The sequence below is a fragment of the Copidosoma floridanum genome, unplaced genomic scaffold (genome assembly GCF_036245765.1).
Source record: "Copidosoma floridanum isolate Cflo_tuat_1 unplaced genomic scaffold, Cflo_Japanese_pri ptg000029l, whole genome shotgun sequence".
NCBI lineage: Eukaryota > Metazoa > Arthropoda > Insecta > Hymenoptera > Encyrtidae > Copidosoma > Copidosoma floridanum.
Window position 1 is genome coordinate 6,054,821 of NW_028321906.1, and position 21,742 is coordinate 6,076,562.

The following is a 21,742-nucleotide window of genomic DNA, read 5'->3' on the forward strand; positions in this document are numbered from 1 at the left end:
AAAGACATGATAGATGATTCAGTGCCGCGCGCACCCGCGTTTCGTTCACTTTGGGTACCTACAGCAGATGCTTTTGGTGGACAGTTCGCGAAGATGACACGACTTTCGACAAGTGGGTTGGGTTGGTTTTCAAAAGAAATCGATTGCTATTATTATGATTCGAACCGAGTCTTGAGAATAATAATGCCATAGGACGTATATTTTTTTAATAACAAGGGCAGCTTTACTTCATTTGCGTCTACGTCAATATAATTGCTTCGATTTCCAAGTGACAGCTTTCCTTCTTTTCTTTTAGCAGAGAGTTGTTATTATTATATACATCTATTGACCTTTTTACCACTGTATTATACACTTATTAATGACAAATTACATCATCATCATCATCATAATCATTGTTAAGTATGATGTGAAGATGACAAAAAACAATAATAGTCATTTTTGGAACATAATTTGATTAAAATAATCCAATCAGTAGTTTTTGAGATTTATCTGAGTAAATATGACATAGAGAAGCACTGAATCTGTCTATACGCGACGTGACGAAATGCTCCACTACTTTTTGCAGTTAAATTTTATGTCACGACGGTAAAATCTGACGTCGTGAGGACATATTGTTCGAACGTAAAATTCGATCCGAAAAAAAGCGTTTGCTGCGCGCAATATTTACTCGCAGAGGAATAATTAATCCCCGATTTTCCACTTAAAAAAGATGATACTCCTGCCATCCTTTGAACGTCTGCCAGACAGGTATAATTATATATTGTTGTAGAAAATGTTTAAGAAAAAAAAAAAAGAAGAAAGAAAATCTCCGAACGACATCGCGCCGATGCGAGAAAAGAGGTATTAAACAATGTGTTGTTTATCCGTCACACACAAAATTTTGCCGAAACGAAAAAAAAAAAAAATGGCAATAACCAAAATTTATTTGTAAGCGACTCTGATTGCATAGAGAGCGCAAATTGAAAAAAAAAAAAAAAAAAAAAAAAAAACCACCCATTTTATTTGTAAAACCGCACTCGCTGTTGTTCGGAAGTTTCGAGATGCGAAAGGCACAAGGTCACCCTGATGTTTTCAATGGATCAAGCGACTTGGCAATTGTTAAGTGTAACTTTGTACGAGGCAATACTCACGCCTCGATGATATTTGTCTTTTAAAAACATGCTTTTTTTCAAGCATCTAACGTAACAAAAGTACTCTGAAAGAATGTGATTTTAAAAAATATCAAAGTAACTTGGCAATCTTATATCGACTTGAATTTTTGCTAAATTTATAACGTAAGATTTATTTATGGAAATTATGCAGCTAATAATCAAAAGGGTTGGATTACGCGATGATTCAAACATGTAAATGGTTTGAAGAGAATTTTTTTAAACATTGTAATTTAGCACTTGGAGAAATACATGTATCTTCGAGTATTTATTATCAAGTGTAATTATAAGGCACTAATTCTCATTGAAAAGTAAATGCATTGCTCAAATAAATAATTTTTATGACGGAAGATTTTGAGGAATATTTTATTGTGACGATTTTTGCACTGAATTGAGTGTCTTACAACAATAAAAAGAAGAAATTGTTTTATAAAAATCTGAAAATAAAAATTTTGATGAACTTACGGTAAACTGCATAAAAATTTATTAATCAACTGGTATATATATATACATAAATAATCAACTTAAAATTTTCTGAAAATCACAAGTTTAGAAGTTAAAACTCACAAGCTCAACTCATACAATAATTAAATAAAAATAAATTAATTACATCTTAAAAATAATGTTCATTGGATTTTGACAATTTTTTTAACAAATTCAAATATTTAAGAAATTTGTTTACTGGGATTTAAATGTTATTGTAAAAAGAGTGCCCCAATTTGAGTACTATTTTAGGTTTCTCAACAAAAATTAAATAAAAAGCAATATAATACGAATAAAATGAAATAACAGTTATAAGTGGTAATGATATAAATCGACTCTATTATTGTTTCGTGATAGGTTTATAATTAACAAAAAACAAAAAAAACTTGATCATTATTTTTCACGCATACTATAAATAATATCAATAAATTCGATGCAATTACCGAAAAAAAGAAATAAAGCTGATATATCATTATATGTCTGTGTTATATAATATCACGTATGATGTTATTCATTCTATTTTGTAATTATACATATATAAATAAGAATTAAACACCAGTAAGGTAGTATTACGAATTGTTGCAACTATTGTGAATATATTTACAACGAAGTAGTTAATATACAACTGCTTGAAACATGCCTGACGAGAAGTATGGGACTTAGGATTATTAGTACTATACCAATTGTGCACGTGTATACATACCCCTTTTTATAATACCGCAATAAAAAAAAGGTCTTTTTCAAAAGACATTAGGGTGACTTTGCCTCTTGAGAAATAATTGAAAAAAAATAAAATAAAACAAAATATCATATTTGAAACGCAAGGTGCTGGCGCCTTGCTTTATTAGGATGTAAGCATATTAATACTAGCCTTGGAAAAAAAAAATTAGGATAAGACTCTCGCTAGTCGAAATAGACTACCAGCAGTACAACAATTTCGCTCGCGCTCTTCATCACTCATATTTTTAAAATGATAAAGAACAGGAATGAGTTTGGAAAAATATACGTTGATTGCATCTTCATTTTTTTTATGTATTACATATTATTTTCATCGAGATTGTCGTTACAGTTTATTAAATTTTATGTATTACGTATTGCTTGAATAAAATAATCAAATTAATTAAAACAATACTTAAAAGTATGTAATACATTGTGAAACATATAATACATATAAAAGAAAACTCATTCCTGTTCTTTTCCCAATGCACATATTCTTCAGTTGTAGAAGTGTAATAAGCTGTTGCAGGTCAACACAAGTAACTCGTAGGAAAAGAAAAAAAAACACCGTCACATTGACGCATAAGTTTTCTCACACATACATACGAAACTCAACGATGCACCTCAATGATGCACCTCATAAAATTATGATAAGAAAAATAATATCAAGAGATAAGGATTAGAGAGTAAGTAGCTGTCAGCCAGACTTTGTTCACAAGGAATGTTTTAATTCTTGCAAATAAAGAACATACCATGGATACGATCAAGTTTAATGTTAATAACAAAAATGTAGTAAAAAAAGCCCATTTCCTAAATCGAATTACTCCTTGTTTCGTTGTAAAATTAATTTTCATTTCCTTTTTATACACAACAGTAATCAAGATACTTTTTTTTTCCTCTGACAACTTTAGATATGCAAAAAAAAAAAAAAAAAAAAAATAAAGGACAAGAGAAAGCTCGCCTGGAGGTACAACGGTCATTTCCGAGATCGAGACCTCCCGGATTGACGCGCACATCGCCGTGTGAATCTAAAATTACTATCAAAGTGGGCTTAAGCTAACGATCTTTATTAAATTACCACGCTCTAATTCTATCGTTTGTTTTATACAAGTGAGAAATTTCATTTATTTTTCGATCAAGAAATAAGAAAAAGTTATTTTTTATTTGCATGCACAGTTGTTGGAAGAATCATGCTCATATTTGTCTCCATTATATGTAAGTATGTATGTGTATGTATTGGTTTGCATTCAAGTGTTGTCCACCTGATTTTGCGTCTGCTGGCCGCTGTTGCTCTCTTCCAAGACGATCTTCTGTTGCTGGACGTCAACTTTTACCTCTGGCCTCTGCTGTTCATCATCCTGAAATATGGTGTTTTTCTCCATATTTAGTTGCTGATTGTCGATCGGCACGCAATCTTTTGGCGAAGTCTGCCTCGAATCAATGTCCATTTTAGGTGTTGTGTTTGCATCACTAACAGTAACCACCAAAGGCTGACTGTTTATCTGACTATCCTCGGTCGTCTCAGGCTCTTCAGGGATGAGTTGCAATTGGTTCTCTTCAGACGTTTTGGTATCTTCGTCGTGGTCCATCTTCACATCGAGGTAGCACATCTTTTCGGGAAGGTTGCTGTTGTCATTTGTGTGCACTGGTGTATGGTCATAACATGGCGTCCCACTAGGTGCGTAAACGTTAGCGAAGTGGTCGTACTGCGAAAAGGACTCTGCACTTCGTTGGCTCGTTTCTGACATGCTGCCTATATCTCTGTTGTTTTACAAATTGAAACAATGACTCATTTGTTGATAAAACATAGATTCACGAGAAATTTCGAGAATTGAAACTCATTTATACCTGGGCTCGGTAGGAAAGAGATCTCTGTCATAGTTCATGAGCTCGTAGTCCCGTTGTTCGGAATTCTGTCTGCGTCTCTCACGAGCCTCTTCTAAAGTCTTTGGCTCATCACTGGGCAACGTCGTTGCCGTTACCGGTGGACTCTCAACGTCGGCCTTCCTAAATATCAGAATTGACCTCTGAAAACCTTTGGATACGTGAACTGGTACTGTAATCGTCTCATACGAACGGAAGCCTACTTCTGTCAACAGGTAGGACGAGAACTTGGGCGGGTAGAATTCAATGTTTTGGTAGTTTTTGAATATTTTTTCCTGAAAATAATAATAATAAAAAATTAATGTGTGATACCTGGGATGAAAGAATTTGCATTCGTTGACTTACGGTTAATTTTTTTTTCTTCTTGTATCCAGACCAATTTTGTGGTTCTAAGATTAAGACACCGCCAGGCTTAAGTTGTGCATACATTCTTTTGAAGCTTTGTTGCAGTCCAGCATCGCCAAAATTCAGTTGAATCCACTTTGTAGTTGATAAGCAGAGAATAGTATCAAACTGAGGCTGCTCGGAAGTCAGAAGGGCATCGTCTTCTAATACGTAATTTCCCTGCAAAATTTAAGATAAAATTATCATTACGTGATTATTTTAATAAATTTTTGACTTACAATTCAACACGATGATTTTACATTTAATAAATATTTACTTGTTCTTGTAAGAATATACATTATTACCTGGACAAATGTGACATTATACGGAAAGCCCTTATACTCATGTTTTGTAAAGCCAGGTATATCGATGGGTCCATAATTTATGACCATTGATATCGGAAAAACATTAGGGTCAGCCTCCTTTACGGTTCCATCTTCAGCGACTGCTGGTGACTGCGACTGATAACAATTTATGTAATGCTTGACGTTCTTTCTTGCGATATTTATTAACTTCTTGTCGATATCGATGCCAGTCACGCTTTGAGCCGCCAAGTCACGAGCCACTGACAGTGTGATGTGACCTATATTACAACCAATATCTAAAACATTTTTACCTTCAAAAAGTTCTTTTCTTTGACCAAATATAGTCAAGCGCGGATCTACCTCGTGGTGAGGATTTCTGTAGCCATAATAGCGATTGTAGTTGCCGTATTGAAACCTTGTGTTTTTGTCATCAAACCTTGGCATTGGCTCATTTACTTTCTTCTTTTTCTTGTCTTGATTAGGCCTGTGCTGAAGTCTGGATTTCCATGCTCCAGGTTGTGGGATCACAGGACTTACAATTTTGTCTTTGGAATCCAACTTTCTTAGTCTCTTATCTTTCGGCTCGTCCAAACACTTGAGCTTCGGTTTAATTTTTTCTTTTTGAGGTGGAAGCTGAGGTTGAGTATCTGCATTTGACTGTTGTTGCTCCTGTACTAACTGTTGCTCTTTAATGGGAGATTTAACTGAAAGTGGCTGCTCTGTGCAAGCTTCTTCTACAACTATTTCTGCAACTAAGCTTGCACCATCTATTGCTTGTGGTTCATTGTCTTTCATTTCTACTGAAGCATTTTTATCAACACCATCATTGTTTAATGATTTTTTCTTCTTCCTATTTTTGTGCTTTTTCTTATTATTCTTCTTGATCGGAGACAAAAGCTGCTTCTCATATTCTGCATCATCATTGCAATTTGTGAGATTCAATGGATCATATATGTTTGGAGGAATAATTACTTCTATTGCTTCTTTTCTATGCTTTGGAGTCGGTAGGGGACTTGATTTTGGCGTAACAGCATTTAAAGCCCTGTTCACCTCTTCGTCTTGCATGCTATTCAAATTTAGTGGATCACAAATATTGCCACCCAACAGAAACTTTGTGGGTGGAATAATGCCGTCTTTCTTCCAGCGCTTTTTGGGTGGACAGAATTTACCATTGTTGGTAAAACTCTGTAATCGCTTGCGACCGTTAAACTTGAAGTGCCTATTTTCTTCATGCTTGTTGTGCTTTTTGTGTGGTACATTAGGCACCTTCCTCGCGTTTTCCTTTTTGTTGGTCATTCCCACTCCCACTTTTATTGGATGGTCTACCGTGACTGAAGACATACTAAACACAAGCAGAACAAAAAAACTTTCGTTAATTGTTGAGAACACGTTAGACAAATTACATGATTATTTACTTTTTTGGTGCAATGCAAACAAAATTGGATATAACAGCAAAAATGACTATTAAAACACTGCATACTTGAGTTCAAGTCCAAGTCCCAATCAGTGCCTTGTCATGTGCATAAATTAATTCAAAAAGCTATGAATCAGTAAGCATGCGATGAAAAATGATAAATGAAACGTTGGCTCAATCAATTCCGTGTAAAACCAATGAATTGGCAAGAAACAAAAAAAAAGTACACTACTTAGTTTTTACAGCTTAAGAAGTAGCAGAATAAATAATCTTACAAATGCATAACAAGTAAAAATGCACCCAAGATAAGTATAAACAAAAAAAAAAAAAAAAAAAAAAAAAAAAGACAAATACACTGTATAAAAGCGGAAAAACTTGCGACAAACGTAAAAAAACGTTTCCTTATCACATTAATATATTTTCCATTCCAATATTCCTAATTTCAAATACCGCGCCTCGGCGCATGCGCACTCACGCCATCTCCATAAGCGCACACACACACGCCCAACAAACAAGCACCCAGAACTCGCCCCTTAATTCGGATTAACGAAAATGAGCCAAGACTCAGCTTTTCCGAGCCCAGCCTTATCTAGGACACTCACCTCGCTGTCCTGACCTCCTTCGTCGTGAGCCGCGAGTTGTCTCGATGGTGCTCCAATATCCAGGACTCCAAGCCCGCCTGGGCCCCGTAGCGATTGTTACGCCGCGGATTGGATGAATAAGATGACGACGACGACGACGACGCTCTATGAAAAACCGCGATAGAGAAGAGAGCCGCGACCCTTTCCTCTTCTCTTCGGCACTGTTCTATCTGGTTCTATGTATATACACAAACGCTGTCGTGCCCGATGCAGCTGGTACGTGCGCTCGGCTCGAGTGTTGCCGAGGTACTTGATGCACCTTCTACAACGACAGAAAATTATTGGCGTATATAGCTGGTGTTGCAGAGAGAGCTGGCTGTACTGCGCCGCTATATTCATGGAAAATATGGGACATGGGACGGTGTGCCAGACAAGGATGGAGTTTGCTACATAATAATTACGTGGGGTATCAAAGAGGAGGCGAAATAACAAGTATCGCTTGTTGGCAAATGGGAGTTTGCTTTTTGTTGGTTCGAGTATACTTAGTTAGCAGCAGAGTCGGATAAATTCGATAATTTCAGAGGTTGATTTTGTTATTTGTCAATATAATATGCCTTGACAGGTTCGTTGTGATTTTCTTACGTTTATTAAGTACAATCAATTTTCAAAGGTGCAGTCCCTGAAAGATCTTATGGGTATTTTTCTTCTAGTATATACACCGCATCTGAAAACAAAAACCAGTGAATTTAATTTAAATTTTCAAAATGCATGGAACAAATTGAAATGACGTAACTTTTATATAAATGTACCCATAAGCAACTTTTTTTTTGAAAAAGTATACTTAAAAACCTAAGCAAGTTACAGAAGCTCATCTTTTAGTTTGGAAACGCATCAACAAACAATTAGCCTAGAAACTGCAAGTTTTTAATTAGCTTCCATAGGTATTATAATCAATAAATTATTGCTGTAAAATCCGTAGAAATCACTATTTTTTAAATCTTATATCTAAGTATATCTATTCATAGGTTCAGGATTTCAATGGTTTAAAAAAACGTGGTTACCAAACAAATCCATTGTTAAATATATTTTTCATTTGTAAAAATTTAAATGGCTCTATGTAAACAAAACTTTCTACTTTCCCAATTCTGTGGAAATAAGAGCTTACTCGCACATTAGTTATTCTACGTGCGTTATAAAAATTGTGAATGTTTATTTTTCTTATACTGTTATAAGTATGTTACTTTGGGTAGTGACTAAACAATTGAAAAATCAACCTCCTTAATCAATAAATTTTTGTACAGCTTAAAAATCCATGAATAATAACATTGAGATTGTATTATATGATATTATTAAAATTTCATTTCTTGAATCACTTAACAAACATTCAAAGTTCGTAAGATAGCGATGTGCATAAATATACTTAATTCTAGTTTATCCTCATACACATTCGCTCCACTATTCCCTTATTCATATCGAAAAACAAATTTTTTACATCTCTCGTAAAATTATTTTTTCAATATGTGCTTTCAAGTAGGTAAAGATGTATACGAGGGTAATAAGTACTCTGTATCGTAGTAAGTCAAGAATAAAAAAAAAAAAAAAAGAAAAAAATTACATTGTCCTCGGGGCACAGAAGTATATAACACCACACAGATAATAGTTATAAATCTTATAATGCGCACATACGATCAAATATGTAATAAATCACAAGTGTTTATATAGCGCACTCATGCATGCAAATAAAATGAAAAGGAGAAAAAGAGAAAAAATATTTTGTCCCTCCACCTTTGCTCGCCTTCCCCCTATCACTTTTACATCTCGACTATTAAATTAATAGACGATGATGAAAAAAAAAAAAAAAAAAAAAAAATCATACGTTTTGAGTTTTTCTTGTATGTATACATTTGAAAAAGTAAGATATCCGTACATTACCTACATGATTTACTATACTGTTGACGCGAGAAGGGAGATTGTGTTATTACATGACACAAAAATACTCAAATGATTTATCATTGCGTCGGTGCTTACGCGAATAAACTTAAATAAATAATAAATGGCTTCTTTTATGTGTGTCAGGTTGTCCCTTCGATCGAAGCTTCGGCGATGCTTGGACACACGGAGTAGGACTTGATTTTATTTTCCTGGATTTAAAGTCAAGTAGATTATTTATCATGACAATGCTCAGGGTGGCCATCTAACCCAAAAATGGATGTTTATGGCACTCGAGACGAGTCAGTCAACGACAGCAGTCCCAGTGGACTTTAACACTAAAAAGTTTCAAATAAATCATCAAGCAGACTTTCATCCTGTAGTATTAATTTTGCTTTATTCCTTTGAATGTATTTTAACACGTGTTTTTGTTTCGTAAATTCTATTAAAAATGCAACGTATTACGACACGTTAACAATAACATATGTGGCAAACGTGTTTTTCATATTTCAATTCTTCAACTATTTCGTTTTTAATTACAGAAATTGATTGGTGCAGATAAATGCGGACCTAATAGGTATACGTGTACTTATATTTTATTGATTCGTGAAAAACAATGATCACGATGCGGGAGAATCGACTGTTGTGTGTCGAGAGAGATAATGAACCCGGACTGTTTTTGGGGAAATCTATAGCACAAATCACGATAAGATGGAGATATTTAATTTAATGTAACTAAAAGATAACGTTAGTGTGTTATTGTATTCAATAAGAAACTTTGATTTTGACATTGTCAACATCCAGACTCATTTTATTCAGGATTAGATTTTTGTTTGATAAAATTAAATATAAGTTGTCTGTTCCGCAACATAAACAGTATTTAATTTATTATTTTAATTTCCCACGAGATAATAAAAAATTGGATATGGTTTAATTTAGTAAATACTGAAATTTTTACCACAGAATTATATAGTTTGATACAAAATAATTTTATTGCATAAATATACATTTTTGTAAAAAAATTTAAGTGGCAATTTTAGGTCAGAGAAGAGTCTTCCTTCGGAAGACTGAGGACAGTAACATATCTGCAACACTGAAGGTTATAGTTTATAATATATTATACTAAAAGTCCATTCATTCCTTTTTAAGGCGTTGGTCGAATCAAAGAACCAGCTCCATGGGGCCCTGTAACGCATTTTTTGAGATAACCGAGACAAAGTAACCCATCACAGCATCTTACAGTGTGGCACTGAAACATCAAACGTTCGATTATTTTTTTAGAGTAGAATTTATCGGTATCGAGTAAAGTTAAATAATATTGTACCGTGAAGATATAACGTTTTGCCAAACGTAAATCTTTTATTTATACTAAAACATTTTTATCTGATATAGATTTATTACTTACGAACTGTCCCACTAAGCTGCACTGTTGAGCGAATCCTACAGCCAGTAATGCCATAAGAATAAAGAAAATGTATCCCTTCATATTTTCACGGCTTTTGCCAATCTGTTGAGTCAATAAATTTACACTTCTTTACTTATTTACCAAAGATGTATTGCTAATAGGCTACTTAGAGCGCTGGTTGGAATTATTCTAAATTTCTTGAATATCTAACCGTTAAAAAAATATTTTTGTACATAATATTGTACGTCTAAATTTTGTAAATATTGTCTCATTTATATAAAAGAAACTAAAATTCATGTATGACGTTACGCTGACATGCTTCTATGAAATTCCATTGTTACACGCTTGTGATTATTATGAACTGTAGCAACAAAACAATAAGATAAGAAAAATTTTTAAAACTAAATAAATGATGGATTATACTTGAAAAGTTACGGTAGCTGATGAAAAAATCAAGAAGCACATTTGAAACAAACATAAGTGTATTGATACAGAAAGATTTTTAAACCAATATATTTATTTAATTACGTCAAACGTATGTGAACAACTGTACATTGATAAAATAATTTTTTCATTACTTAAGAAAATTGCTCGTAAACTTACCACTGTATACCGGTACAAAATTTTATATAATACGACGCCTGCAGTGCTTACTTTGCAGATACGTAAAAAAATAATAATTACCACCGAAGAATATTGGCTTTTATACCTTGATTTTATTGATACATCTATAGAGTCTTATCATTGCATAACTCAAAGATTAAATGATAATCATTTTGATTTTCCATTGGTACTATTATATTTAAACGAGTACGATAATTTTTAAGATAGCATATTGTCTGATGCCTTGAAAAAAATGTAACGCTGTTATCTCTACGTTACAGATATGACATTAACTTTCAAAATTTACTAAGCACTGTGGATGTAAACAATTTTATTTTATTCCTTCAATCGAGAGAGTACGAAAAATCATAATACACACTACGAGAGCATGTGAACAAGCCTCCTCATTTTGTACGACTTTTATTCAAAATTTAAAATCTATAAGTACGTGATATTTTTGTCAAGAGACAGCATAAATTACATTACACTCAATATTACATGTACTAAAATTGAATATTTTCTGTCAAATATACGGTTAGCGTGTATTTATTAGCGAGGAGGTAAAATCTATGTAGAGTATCGAGGATCGGGGTCCTTTTTTCCAAGCGGACGTTGGTCTTTTCCCGGGATTCTAAGTCCCATGGCAACCGTGCACTTGGCCAGATAGCTTGGACACTCTAAATATCGACAGCAGTCTGAATACCCACCGCACTGTAACGTTAATTAAATATATTTAAAAATTAAAAAAATTTTTTTTTTTTGTAATAATTGGTAACATATTTATTACTTACACGTTGTCCTACATCGGCACACTCCGTATCTTGCTTCTGGCTGTGTACTCCGATTAACAAAATTGCAAAAACAAATAAACTGAATTTAGACATTTTTTATTAATTTTTCACTAATATATTCTCATTCAAACGGTAAATAATCGATGGAACGGGTCGAGTGTTGCTCAAAAACAATATTTTGAACAGAAAGCCGTGTTTTGTTTTCTCAGTGACTGAAATTGCAATAAAGAGTTACGTTGATGCTGTCACGGGTTTATATCGTTTTGTTCCTCATTTGAAAAAAAGAAAGAGGGGCAGGCGGTTTCGCTTGCGTAAACAATGCAGTAAAATAATTAGTGATGTTCCTTGGGCTGTTTTAGCGCGCATCGTCAAACTTGGGGAACTAGTTCCAGGATACTCATAGTATTCAAATTGGATGAAGGAAAACCAAAACAAAATTTGTATTGTAGACGTTTTCTATATATTTATGTTTCTCTCTTCAATAAAAATTATACAGCGGCTTCAAAAAAACTGGTGTTATAATTTATTTACGTAACGTATTTTCATGCGTTTCATCAGATTAACGCTTGAACACCCATTTAATTTAAATAAATCGTTATTGTTCTACAAAAATGTGCTATATTGAATGTAAAAAAGCAAATTTGTTGTATTTATTATTAAAAAATTTTCAATTTTTATTATTTTCATCATAGAATAAAAAAACATCAAAGTGTACATCCAAAAAATTTCTTAAATTTGTTCGATAAATATTGAATATATATGGACCTTACATTTTGCCGGAAAGTAAGTATACGGACCTCTTCCGCCGTCTTGAAGGTGCCTTAATGTGGTGTTACCAGGTAACTTTCCGGGCAGTTTCCATTTGCTGGAAGCACTACGGACCGTATACGTACCATAAAGTACCCGTACATGGCCCAGAAGCATGAAAAAATATGCTAGTCAAAAGATTAGTTACAACAAATTAGCACACCAGACCCTCAAAAGCGCTCAAAGTAGGAAAATAATGTAGTAAGGGATGACATAATGGAAATAAATATACTAATTTAAAAAAATAATAGATGTATCATATAAAAAAATGTAATTATTATGTAAAAATTATTCATCGATTTGGTCATTTTTTTTTCTACATGAACAACTACGCGTTTTCGCACTTTCAAAGGAAAGTTTTAAGCTGCAAAAGACTAATTGAGTTGGAAAAAAATAGCTAAGGTATTGTCATCTCCTCAAAAATATGTTATTGAAAGGCTTTTATCGTATTACAATCGTTGAACGTGTAAAAAAAATAAATATATAATTGCACCTATACGGCCTGTGTTATTTTTCCCCCAAGTAACTATGTATACCGCGAGAGTCACGTGACCTTTTGGAATCCCAATACATCGATAAACATTAGCAACATACACACAACGCGACGTGTTTATACTTTATACTTTTTCGGAGAAATTTAACCTTTACCTATACGTATTAAATCATGATTAAGGGCCATGTACGGTCAGTTCATGGGCGCTATATAGTCGTTAGACTATAAGTTTCGCACATACTGACCGGAAAGGTAAGTACCTGGTAACACGACCCATACGGCCCGTGAAGATTCTTTCCGGTAAACATAAACGGGCCGTATACTAACTTCCGGCGTACGGAATCTTTTTCCGATCGGGAAGTAGTGCTTGACAATTCGTACAGTTTTTTAAGCTGTTTTTGTCAAGATTCTCTTCACGATCCCCATCGTCTCAAATATTCTCGTGCGGGAAACTTTGAGGTTGTTATTCTTACACTTCGATAAAAATATTATTGTGCCGAATGTCATTCTTGTTTATGATTTGATACGATAAGGTTATCGATATTAATACACTCGATCTCGAGATTTTTAGAGTTTTTCAAGCACATTTATGCTTGTGATTTTTTTTTTTTTTTTTATTTACTAACTTTTAATGAAACAGAAAAAAAAAAAAAAAAAAAAGAAATACTAAAGTATAGGGTATTTATGTACCAAAAAAATTTAGCATGACTATACTTTAATACATTTTTTACTTAGCGAATAACAAAGAAAAGGTGTTGAAACATATAATATTGAGTGAAAGAATGTAAAATAGTTACAATTATAATAAAAATAAAACCACTTAACCACCTGTACTGGGTGTGTAAATCTATATATATGTATATATTTTTTTTAAATTGATTCGCTGTAGATAAGTCAGATTCCTTCAATAACAGGTGAGGTTAATTTGCAGTGTGTTTTACCGTAAAAGCCAGTTTAAGATTCCCGTGCGCGCCAACAGAGGCCGTTTGACCAGACAAAACCTGTCACATCTCAAAACAAAAAAATGTATTAAACCATCGCCACAGTTTTAAATATTTAAAGTACGAGCAATCGTAAACATTTTAATTAGGATAGGAGTTTGAGCTGATTTAAGACACGACGCGTTTTTCCTTACGCGCAGCCGACACTGCGCAAAAACGGAAGCCGGTTCCTCTCTCTCTCTCTCTCTAACTCTTTGTAAAGCGCGCGCACTCCCGTGTCGTAATTTTCTTTTGCAAGGGAGCTCCCGCTCGGAGCGAAGCCGCTTCAATTCCTTCTTTCGTTTTTCTTCGCGCTCGCGGCAGGCATCATCGTGTGGAAGCTAGGATCCACCCAGCAATAGCCGTGGACGACATATTCTTCATACGCATGGATTAGGACTTTTCTGGAGGTTTTCCTGTCTCGACAATTAAGTGAGTAAAGTAAATTATTTCTTATCTTTTTATTCGGCATGCTCGGGTTGATTTATATTTTGGTTCATCGATGTTTCGGCGGGATTCTTCCGGCTTCCTAACCTCGCTTTTCCCGAGCGGCGCGACCACGCTCGTGTGGTATTTCTTTCGTGACTTGCCGAAATTCCTGCTGTTTTATTTTTTCGTTATACTGCAAAAAATCACGAATTTGTTTATTGTCAGCAATTGAACCTCGTTTATCCAGCAATACCTGATCAATATGTTTGTTCGGCATTGACAATTAATGTTTCGTAACGGTTTTTCCGTTTCTTTGCTTTACATCGTTGAATCATCACTATTTCAAAGTTTATTAAACATTACTGGTTTTTTGTTATTAATCATATTAATATTATACTTAAATTCAGCGCGTGTCGGTATGAAATCGAGTGTCGGAGATCAAACACGTGAGTACAATTTGCGAGATTTTTTTTAATTACATATTTCTTTAACTTTCTGCAATTAATTTACTTGCATACGTATTTATCGATCGTATATGTTATATCTATGTCTTTTGATACTTTCTAAAGTACTCCTCATAACTTTGAATTACTTTCGAAAACACGTGCACGTGGAAATTGAGCCGAAAGAAAATTGAGAAATCAGTAATTCATTTACATATTGCTGGCACCACCATTTTCTCAGTCAATATGTGAGGTCATTTTGTAAAAACATTAGTTTTTTATTTTAATCTTGCATCCACACCTTAATAAATAGTCTACCATTAAAATATTCACTAATAATATATTTCAGTTTTCAACGAGAAAATTGAGACATCGATGTGCCAGCAACGTTCTCTTCGATCCTTCACGGGTCGAGATTGATAAAACCTAACCAGAACGTTACACTTGTAAATCGTTATGCTAATGCCGAGTTCGACAGGGTCAGCGGGTCGTCGTCGTTGATGCCGCTGGCGCTTGTGACGTAAGCGGATGCGGTGACCCCCACGCTATGCTCGATATGCTGACTAACGACGACGAGGAGGAGGAGGAGAAAATGGTGGAGACGATCGCATGCTCCATATTTCTTCAACATAGTGCTGGTAAGATGCCTCGATTTTTTGTTCCATTTGATTGTGCCTGATGTATTTGTTCACACATTTTTTTTCAATTTTATTGCACTCTATTTAAATAATGGATTTTTTTGAGCAACACGTGGTACTGTGTTCTTGAGTGATATAAAATGCTTTTTAAATTTGAAAGAACTTGCACTAAGCAGAAACACATTTCCGTTAGCTTATATAATTAATTTTTTTTTTAATTAAGTACACCAAGACAAATTACAATCATTCAGTTTTTGAAGTCACTAAGCCAAACTAAATTCCCCATCTTGCTTACAAAATTATCGTCGATAGACCATATAGAATGAATCCTATAAATCAATAATTTGTTAAAATACGTCAATGGTTATTCTTGTTTTTTTTTTTAACTATACAAAATCGTCCTTGAAGATACGTATCTGATGGCATCTTTTTTTGCTTTTATAACATTGAAATAATGAACCTTGAATGTACATACTTATTTCTAAACGTATTATAAACGTATCGAATAATCATTAGCATCGAGTGTATTATTGATTATGATTGTTATGAAAATAAGTGCATAGATTCATAGACTAGAAGAGAGAAAAACAGTTACTGTATTGTAATAGCCCATAAAGAGTAGTTTATGTTGATTGCAAACAATCAAGTTGTAATTATCGCTTATAAACTTCTTACTAGTATTAAAACATTGCGATTGTCATGTAACAATTCCACACTCATCTTATAGGTCACAAGTTGAATTTTTCTAGTCCTACAGTACACGGTATCTGTATGCACTATTAAATAAACATTACGACCTTGCACAGCATCAGCAGCCGTGCATCAAATAATTTAATTTATTTTAATTTAATTTTCCTTCTGCTTCACAAGAATGAAATAAGATCCAGGAGAATGAATGAAAGAGTGCACGTCTACGGGTGCAAGCGTCGTTGATCCGTGAAGCTTGTTTAGTTTCAGGGAGTATAGATTTTTTTTCCCCCTTACTCTCCGCTAAATGATAAGCCGAGGGGTTATCGCTGATACTAACTTATATACGACCATCGTACTCTTCCCTTCAGCTCGCTTCGTGAATACCGACTTTTCGCGCGTGAATATAACTACAACGCTGATGGATTTTTTTTCCAACTTATCTTTTCTCGAATCCCTTACTTTTTTGTATAGTCATGATAATATCTGTTGCAAGCCTTCAAGAAACTGCACTGATTGCAACTTGTTTTGATGCTCTCCTCACTTACATACGCGTGCACGCAATCATCGAGTTCATTAGGAAATTGTTGTGCTTGAATAACTTTGAACTGACCATTTTTGCTAAGGATAAAATAAGTCACACTCAACAGAATTTCTCAATTCGATAACTGCCTATCGTTGGAGCTGTATCCCTGTTCTCATCATGGTAACTCTCAAACAACATTAAAAATAAGAGTACTTTCTTGAGAATTCCAATAAGTCTCAGTGAAAATATTCAACCGTGTAAAATAGATCAACCGTAACTTTCAAAGGTCCATAAAATCCGTCTCGCAGGACTACCGAAACAGTAGACACGGGTTTTTCTTATCTGCGGACTCTACTCTATAAGAATGTTAAATGAGAGGGGACTTTGGCAGGGGGATAATTCATAAGTTCGAGGGGAAAAACGACCGAGTAATGGTTAGGGATCCTGTCAGTTAAATTCAAATTCATTGTGAAGGGAATACTGTATAAGCAAATTCGAAAAGACAATTTCCATTGTGTACTTTCCCAAGCGGCTTTGACTGTGAAATTCAAGGTCACGTTGTCCGAAGACACCTTTAAGGGTATTATTGATTTATGTACGGTTGTTAAGTAGCTGTTGGTTTGGTTTTATTTTCCTTTTCTGTCGCCCCACTCGTCCTTCGCAGTAACGGATTTTCAATCGAAAACATCACAATGCTATTTTTACAAGCGTGACTCGTGAAAACCATACGGTGGTAAACAACATTCTAGAGGTACGCCGCGAGAACTACTTGAGCGTTGATTGCTTTGTCGCACGAACTTTACATATTTCGAAACCATGAGTACATCCATCCAAACAATTGATTCGTATTTAATTTTTTTTCTTTTTTCTTTTTTTTTTCAAAGCAATAATTTAACTACCAGTGCACACGAGAAAAACAAATATCATCCGTTCATAGTTCATATAGTTTTTTTATTCATAGCCTACGTCTTTCTACTTTATAAGGGACGGACGTCTCGAACGAAGCATTAAAAAAAGTCAAGCATGAATTTCCATTAATTACTGGTCGTCCTCTTTCGAACGATAATAATGTCCCGCTGCTTCTTTCGACTCGTCTAAAGCTTCTCTCCCCCCACGACGCTGCTGACCCAAAACTTTTCCCAGGACTCTACAACAATCGGACATTGAGAATATGGAAATTATGTGTGTCGGGTTAGTCGATGCATTTCTTCGGTCAAAGTCTTGGGGGTCGACCGGTAAAGACTGTATTTTTAAATGAGAAAGAAAGAAAGGGGCCTTTTGCATTATTTCTACACTTCAACGGCAGTTAGCTAAATTATGATAATTTTTGTAGAGGTATACTCGCTGGTGTAATAAACACGTGTGTACCTGCGCCATTGTCGTGACTTTTCGTTTCTGGCTCAATTTTTGCATACGTTCCTCGTATTTGTATAATTTTTAGATGTACCAGCACTGCTGCCTATACATTCATGTCGGCTTGGTTCAACGGTATAATTGGACTCTTGTGGAAATGCATTAGAAAGCAGAGAAGCAGCGTTTAGGGGAAAGAAAAAAAAGGAAGCGTTTGGTATTCAGGTCCGCTTGTATAATTAAACCCATTTGAGCGATACAATAACGCCGCTCCGCAGGAACGACTCGATCGATGAGTATAAATATTCATTGCGAAAACTTGCGCGTTGTTTTTTACGACAGATTGCCCGGAGTATCGTGAATTTTTTTTTTCCCCTCAATGTTGAACGAAATTGCGTCGACCTTCCGATATTCACAACAATTCGGCGTCTCTCACATACTGTGACAGCGTGCGCTCTCGCTTTTTTGTCTGTGGTTTCCTTGCACGACTCACTATTTTTTCTCTCATCCCCAAGATACTTGGACAACGTTTACTTATCAACCGCAGACGCGAAAAACTCGCGATGATTTTCAACACCATCCAACTTGGTTTTGTTCTACATTTTCCTCTCTCTCTCTCTCTCATCATCGATACGAGCCGCTTCGTTATTCCGCTGTACCGAGCGTATTTTCTTTTACGAGTGAACTGGAGCGTCGACGATCGAGGGAATCGAGAACGCGCTCCGAAGCCTGTGTCGATCGTTTCGCAACGCGTCTGCGACAGATTTGCCGTAAACTCGAAATGGATAAAAAACGGAGAGACCGAAAAAGAAGGGAAAAAAATCCTTGAACCGCAGAAAATAAAAGAGCGGAAAAAAATAGAGCAAGATTGACAGAGAGCCGAAGGGTCGCAGAGGTCGAGGCACCACTCGCTCTTCGATAAGATTAGAATGCGCGAAACGGCTGGAGCTGCTGAGTATTACGTAAAGACGCGCGAACGGCTTTGATGATATTGAGAGAAACGGCCGAATAAATTTTGTTTCCAAACCGCCCCGGGGGAGCGCGAGGGAACGAAAAAACAAACGAAACTCACTCGCGATAGCGAAAATCGCGTATTTATAGGCACGGATAAACTCGACGAAGAAAAAGACGTGCCATTTTTAACGGAGTGGGCGTCGCTGCCTTGTTGTTGCTTCCAAAGATGATGATAATGACGATGTTCGTTTGTCTTCGCTCGGGTGGAATTTTTAATGACACACGAGTGATGCGCTTTCGTAATCGACGATGGTTCCGCAGTTTTGCAACACAGAGTGTTTTTTAATTAATCTTATCGAATCGGTAAAGACGGAACTGAAAATATTCGCTAAAAACTTTGGATTGCAAGAGAACGCTAACAAGTTAATGGTGCGAGCGGGTATTTTTCCGCCTCGTTTTCCTCGTGTACTCGATTTATCATTTGGCCGGTTATCGAATTTTTTTTTTTTTTATAATTGCGCAACAGCCAGTAGTAGAATTTGCATGAAAAACAAATGTGATGAATAATGGCAACTGTGCAAGAATCGAGAAGAGGAAAAAAAAGACAGTCATTGCGGCGCGTATCGCGCGAACAATCGCTCCCCGATGTGATGAGGTTTCCCTTAATGTATCGATTTTGTAATAGGCCCGTCGTGGTGCTGCAATGGCTAGCTATATTCTTGTCATTGCTCCTGACTGTGGTAGAACGGGAACTCGTATACCTGAACCCAAACCCACTCGTACAGTGATTTGCTCTACTGATAATACCAAATGTACATGCTCGAACTGTCCTTTGGACAAGGAATATATTATCAGTTCCAATAATTTGAGCGAAAAAACATGGGAATACAGAGTTGTGTAAATTTTTTATTCGTTGGTGGTCAATATTTAAGTAGTGTCCATTATTTGCAGACATAATTGCGAGACAGGCAAATAAAGTACAAATATCCTGGTGGATACATGCGTAGGTGTATACACACAGTTTATATCAAATTATTGACATGTCAATACAAATTTGTTTGACGATACAAGGGTTATTTATTACTCTGTGTGCTGTGAATCGTTACCAAGTTTTTTTGCCACCGAATGGGTAAGCATACGTCATTAAAGTGAAAATAATTGCTTGATATTGTAATAATTTGCTAACAGTACTTACTGATATTTTACCAGATTTGAGATAATCCGTTTTTGTTTCGTATTTCAATTGTTAGGTAATAAAATATTGCGTTGTCATTCAAATTTGTAAAAAAAAAAAAAAACATTACGATAAAATTTAAAAGTATCGCAGAACTTCACGCGCAATAAACTTTGAATTAAAACAATTGATTGTTCAAAATAATTGACTTGATTTCTTCGATTGAAATTTAATCTGGACAAGGCCAAATCCAATTGGATCGATTAATAATGACTACTTGTTGTGTTTGTATAAATATGGCATAAAATAACTCTTTGATAATTTCATCAATCATGTGAACATATATATCTCTACTTTTTGTTTGTCGAGACAATGTCTAATATTTCATTACCAATGACCTAAAATTAAAAATAATTTGTGTAATGTTAAGTAGATAGTAAAATAAACGATCCATATGTAACAAATAATATTATTTGTCAGAAAAATGAGTGTAATTTTTAGCTGATGTTGTGATTTCTTTTTTCAGAATTTTACAAGAATACGGCATGACACCACCTAACAGAAAGATTGATCAGATGAAAAAGCAACAGTCCCAGGTACGATGGAGATACAAAGTACACAAAATTTCATTTTCAAATAGACATTATTATATTTTTTTATCAGAAATTCTTTGTACTTCTTAAGTTTTAGCGTGAATTTTGAACCATTCCATTTGCACCCAAACGTTTCAATCGTTGAATGGGTGAAGTCGAACATCCCATTGCATCTTGTAAAGAAATTTTTACAAGATCAAAAAACTTAGCATTTTTTGCGTTCACTAAACCATAATCTATCTTTGCAAAAATTAACTTTTGGATCAATGTTATTTTAAACCAATCGAATTCTAATAACAAAATAATAAAACCAAAAGAAATTCCGTTGGTATCGTAAAGTGCATGGCACAGAAACCCAGAGGTCCTGTGCTCGACTCGAGGTTCTCACAGCTCCAAGTAAAAGGGTCCCGCATATAAATTCCAAGCTGTAATACAATTCCATTCGTACAGATGGTACCCTCGCGAGTCCTTGGCCCCTTCGGAGCCCATAAATTTGTCATTCCTTCTTCCATCTAGCTCACCCAATTCCCCGATTTCCCCAAAAGAGAGACAAGAAGAGCCGCATACCCAACTCCCTTTCTCCTCCTCGACTCACTCTCCAACCAAACTGCCGCACTTCATTATCATCTTCGTCCTCATCGTGCTTCGCTCCTATCCTCGAGCTTCTTTATGCCCCTCCATTTGGCTTGTACGTGTACAACGACAAGAAGAAGAACAAGAAGCATAAAGAGGGAAGGTCGACGACGCCGCTATAGCTCACTAGTCGTCATCGTCGTTATAGCCGAGCTGGTGGGGCGTAAGACTCGAAGAGGAGGAGACAACGAGGTGATGGTGCTGGTGAACGGTATAGGTGGGGATAAAGAACCAGCCAGCAGCGACGTGAAAACGAGCGGCAGCCGATCTTTCTAGTTCGTCGTCATCTTTCGAGTCGCGCAGACGCGTCCTCTCTGCCAAGTCCGGGTGCCACGCGATTTTATTTTCTTCGATCACCTTCGTTTCTTCCTCAAGAGAATCACATTAGTAT

General features: G+C 35.4%; 1 protein-coding gene and 1 long non-coding RNA gene across 2 annotated transcripts; one reads left to right on the forward strand and one right to left on the reverse strand.

Annotated features, from left to right (window-relative positions):
• Nucleotides 1–977: 977 nt before the first annotated feature.
• LOC106641798 (7SK snRNA methylphosphate capping enzyme) lies at nt 978–7,214 on the reverse strand. Its single transcript, XM_014356322.3, has 5 exons — nt 6,938–7,214; nt 4,922–6,263; nt 4,578–4,796; nt 4,197–4,507; nt 978–4,109 (listed from the first exon to the last, which is right to left on the reverse strand). The coding sequence occupies exons 2-5, from the start codon at nt 6,260–6,262 to the stop codon at nt 3,596–3,598; spliced, it is 2,385 nt and encodes a 794-aa protein (XP_014211808.2). The 5' UTR covers nt 6,263; nt 6,938–7,214; the 3' UTR covers nt 978–3,595.
• Nucleotides 7,215–14,192: 6,978 nt separating this feature from the next.
• On the forward strand, nt 14,193–20,773 carry LOC149373707 (uncharacterized). Its single transcript, XR_016293316.1, has 3 exons — nt 14,193–14,356; nt 15,146–15,434; nt 20,652–20,773. It is a non-coding gene; the product is annotated as an uncharacterized LOC149373707 (long non-coding RNA).
• Nucleotides 20,774–21,742: the final 969 nt, after the last annotated feature.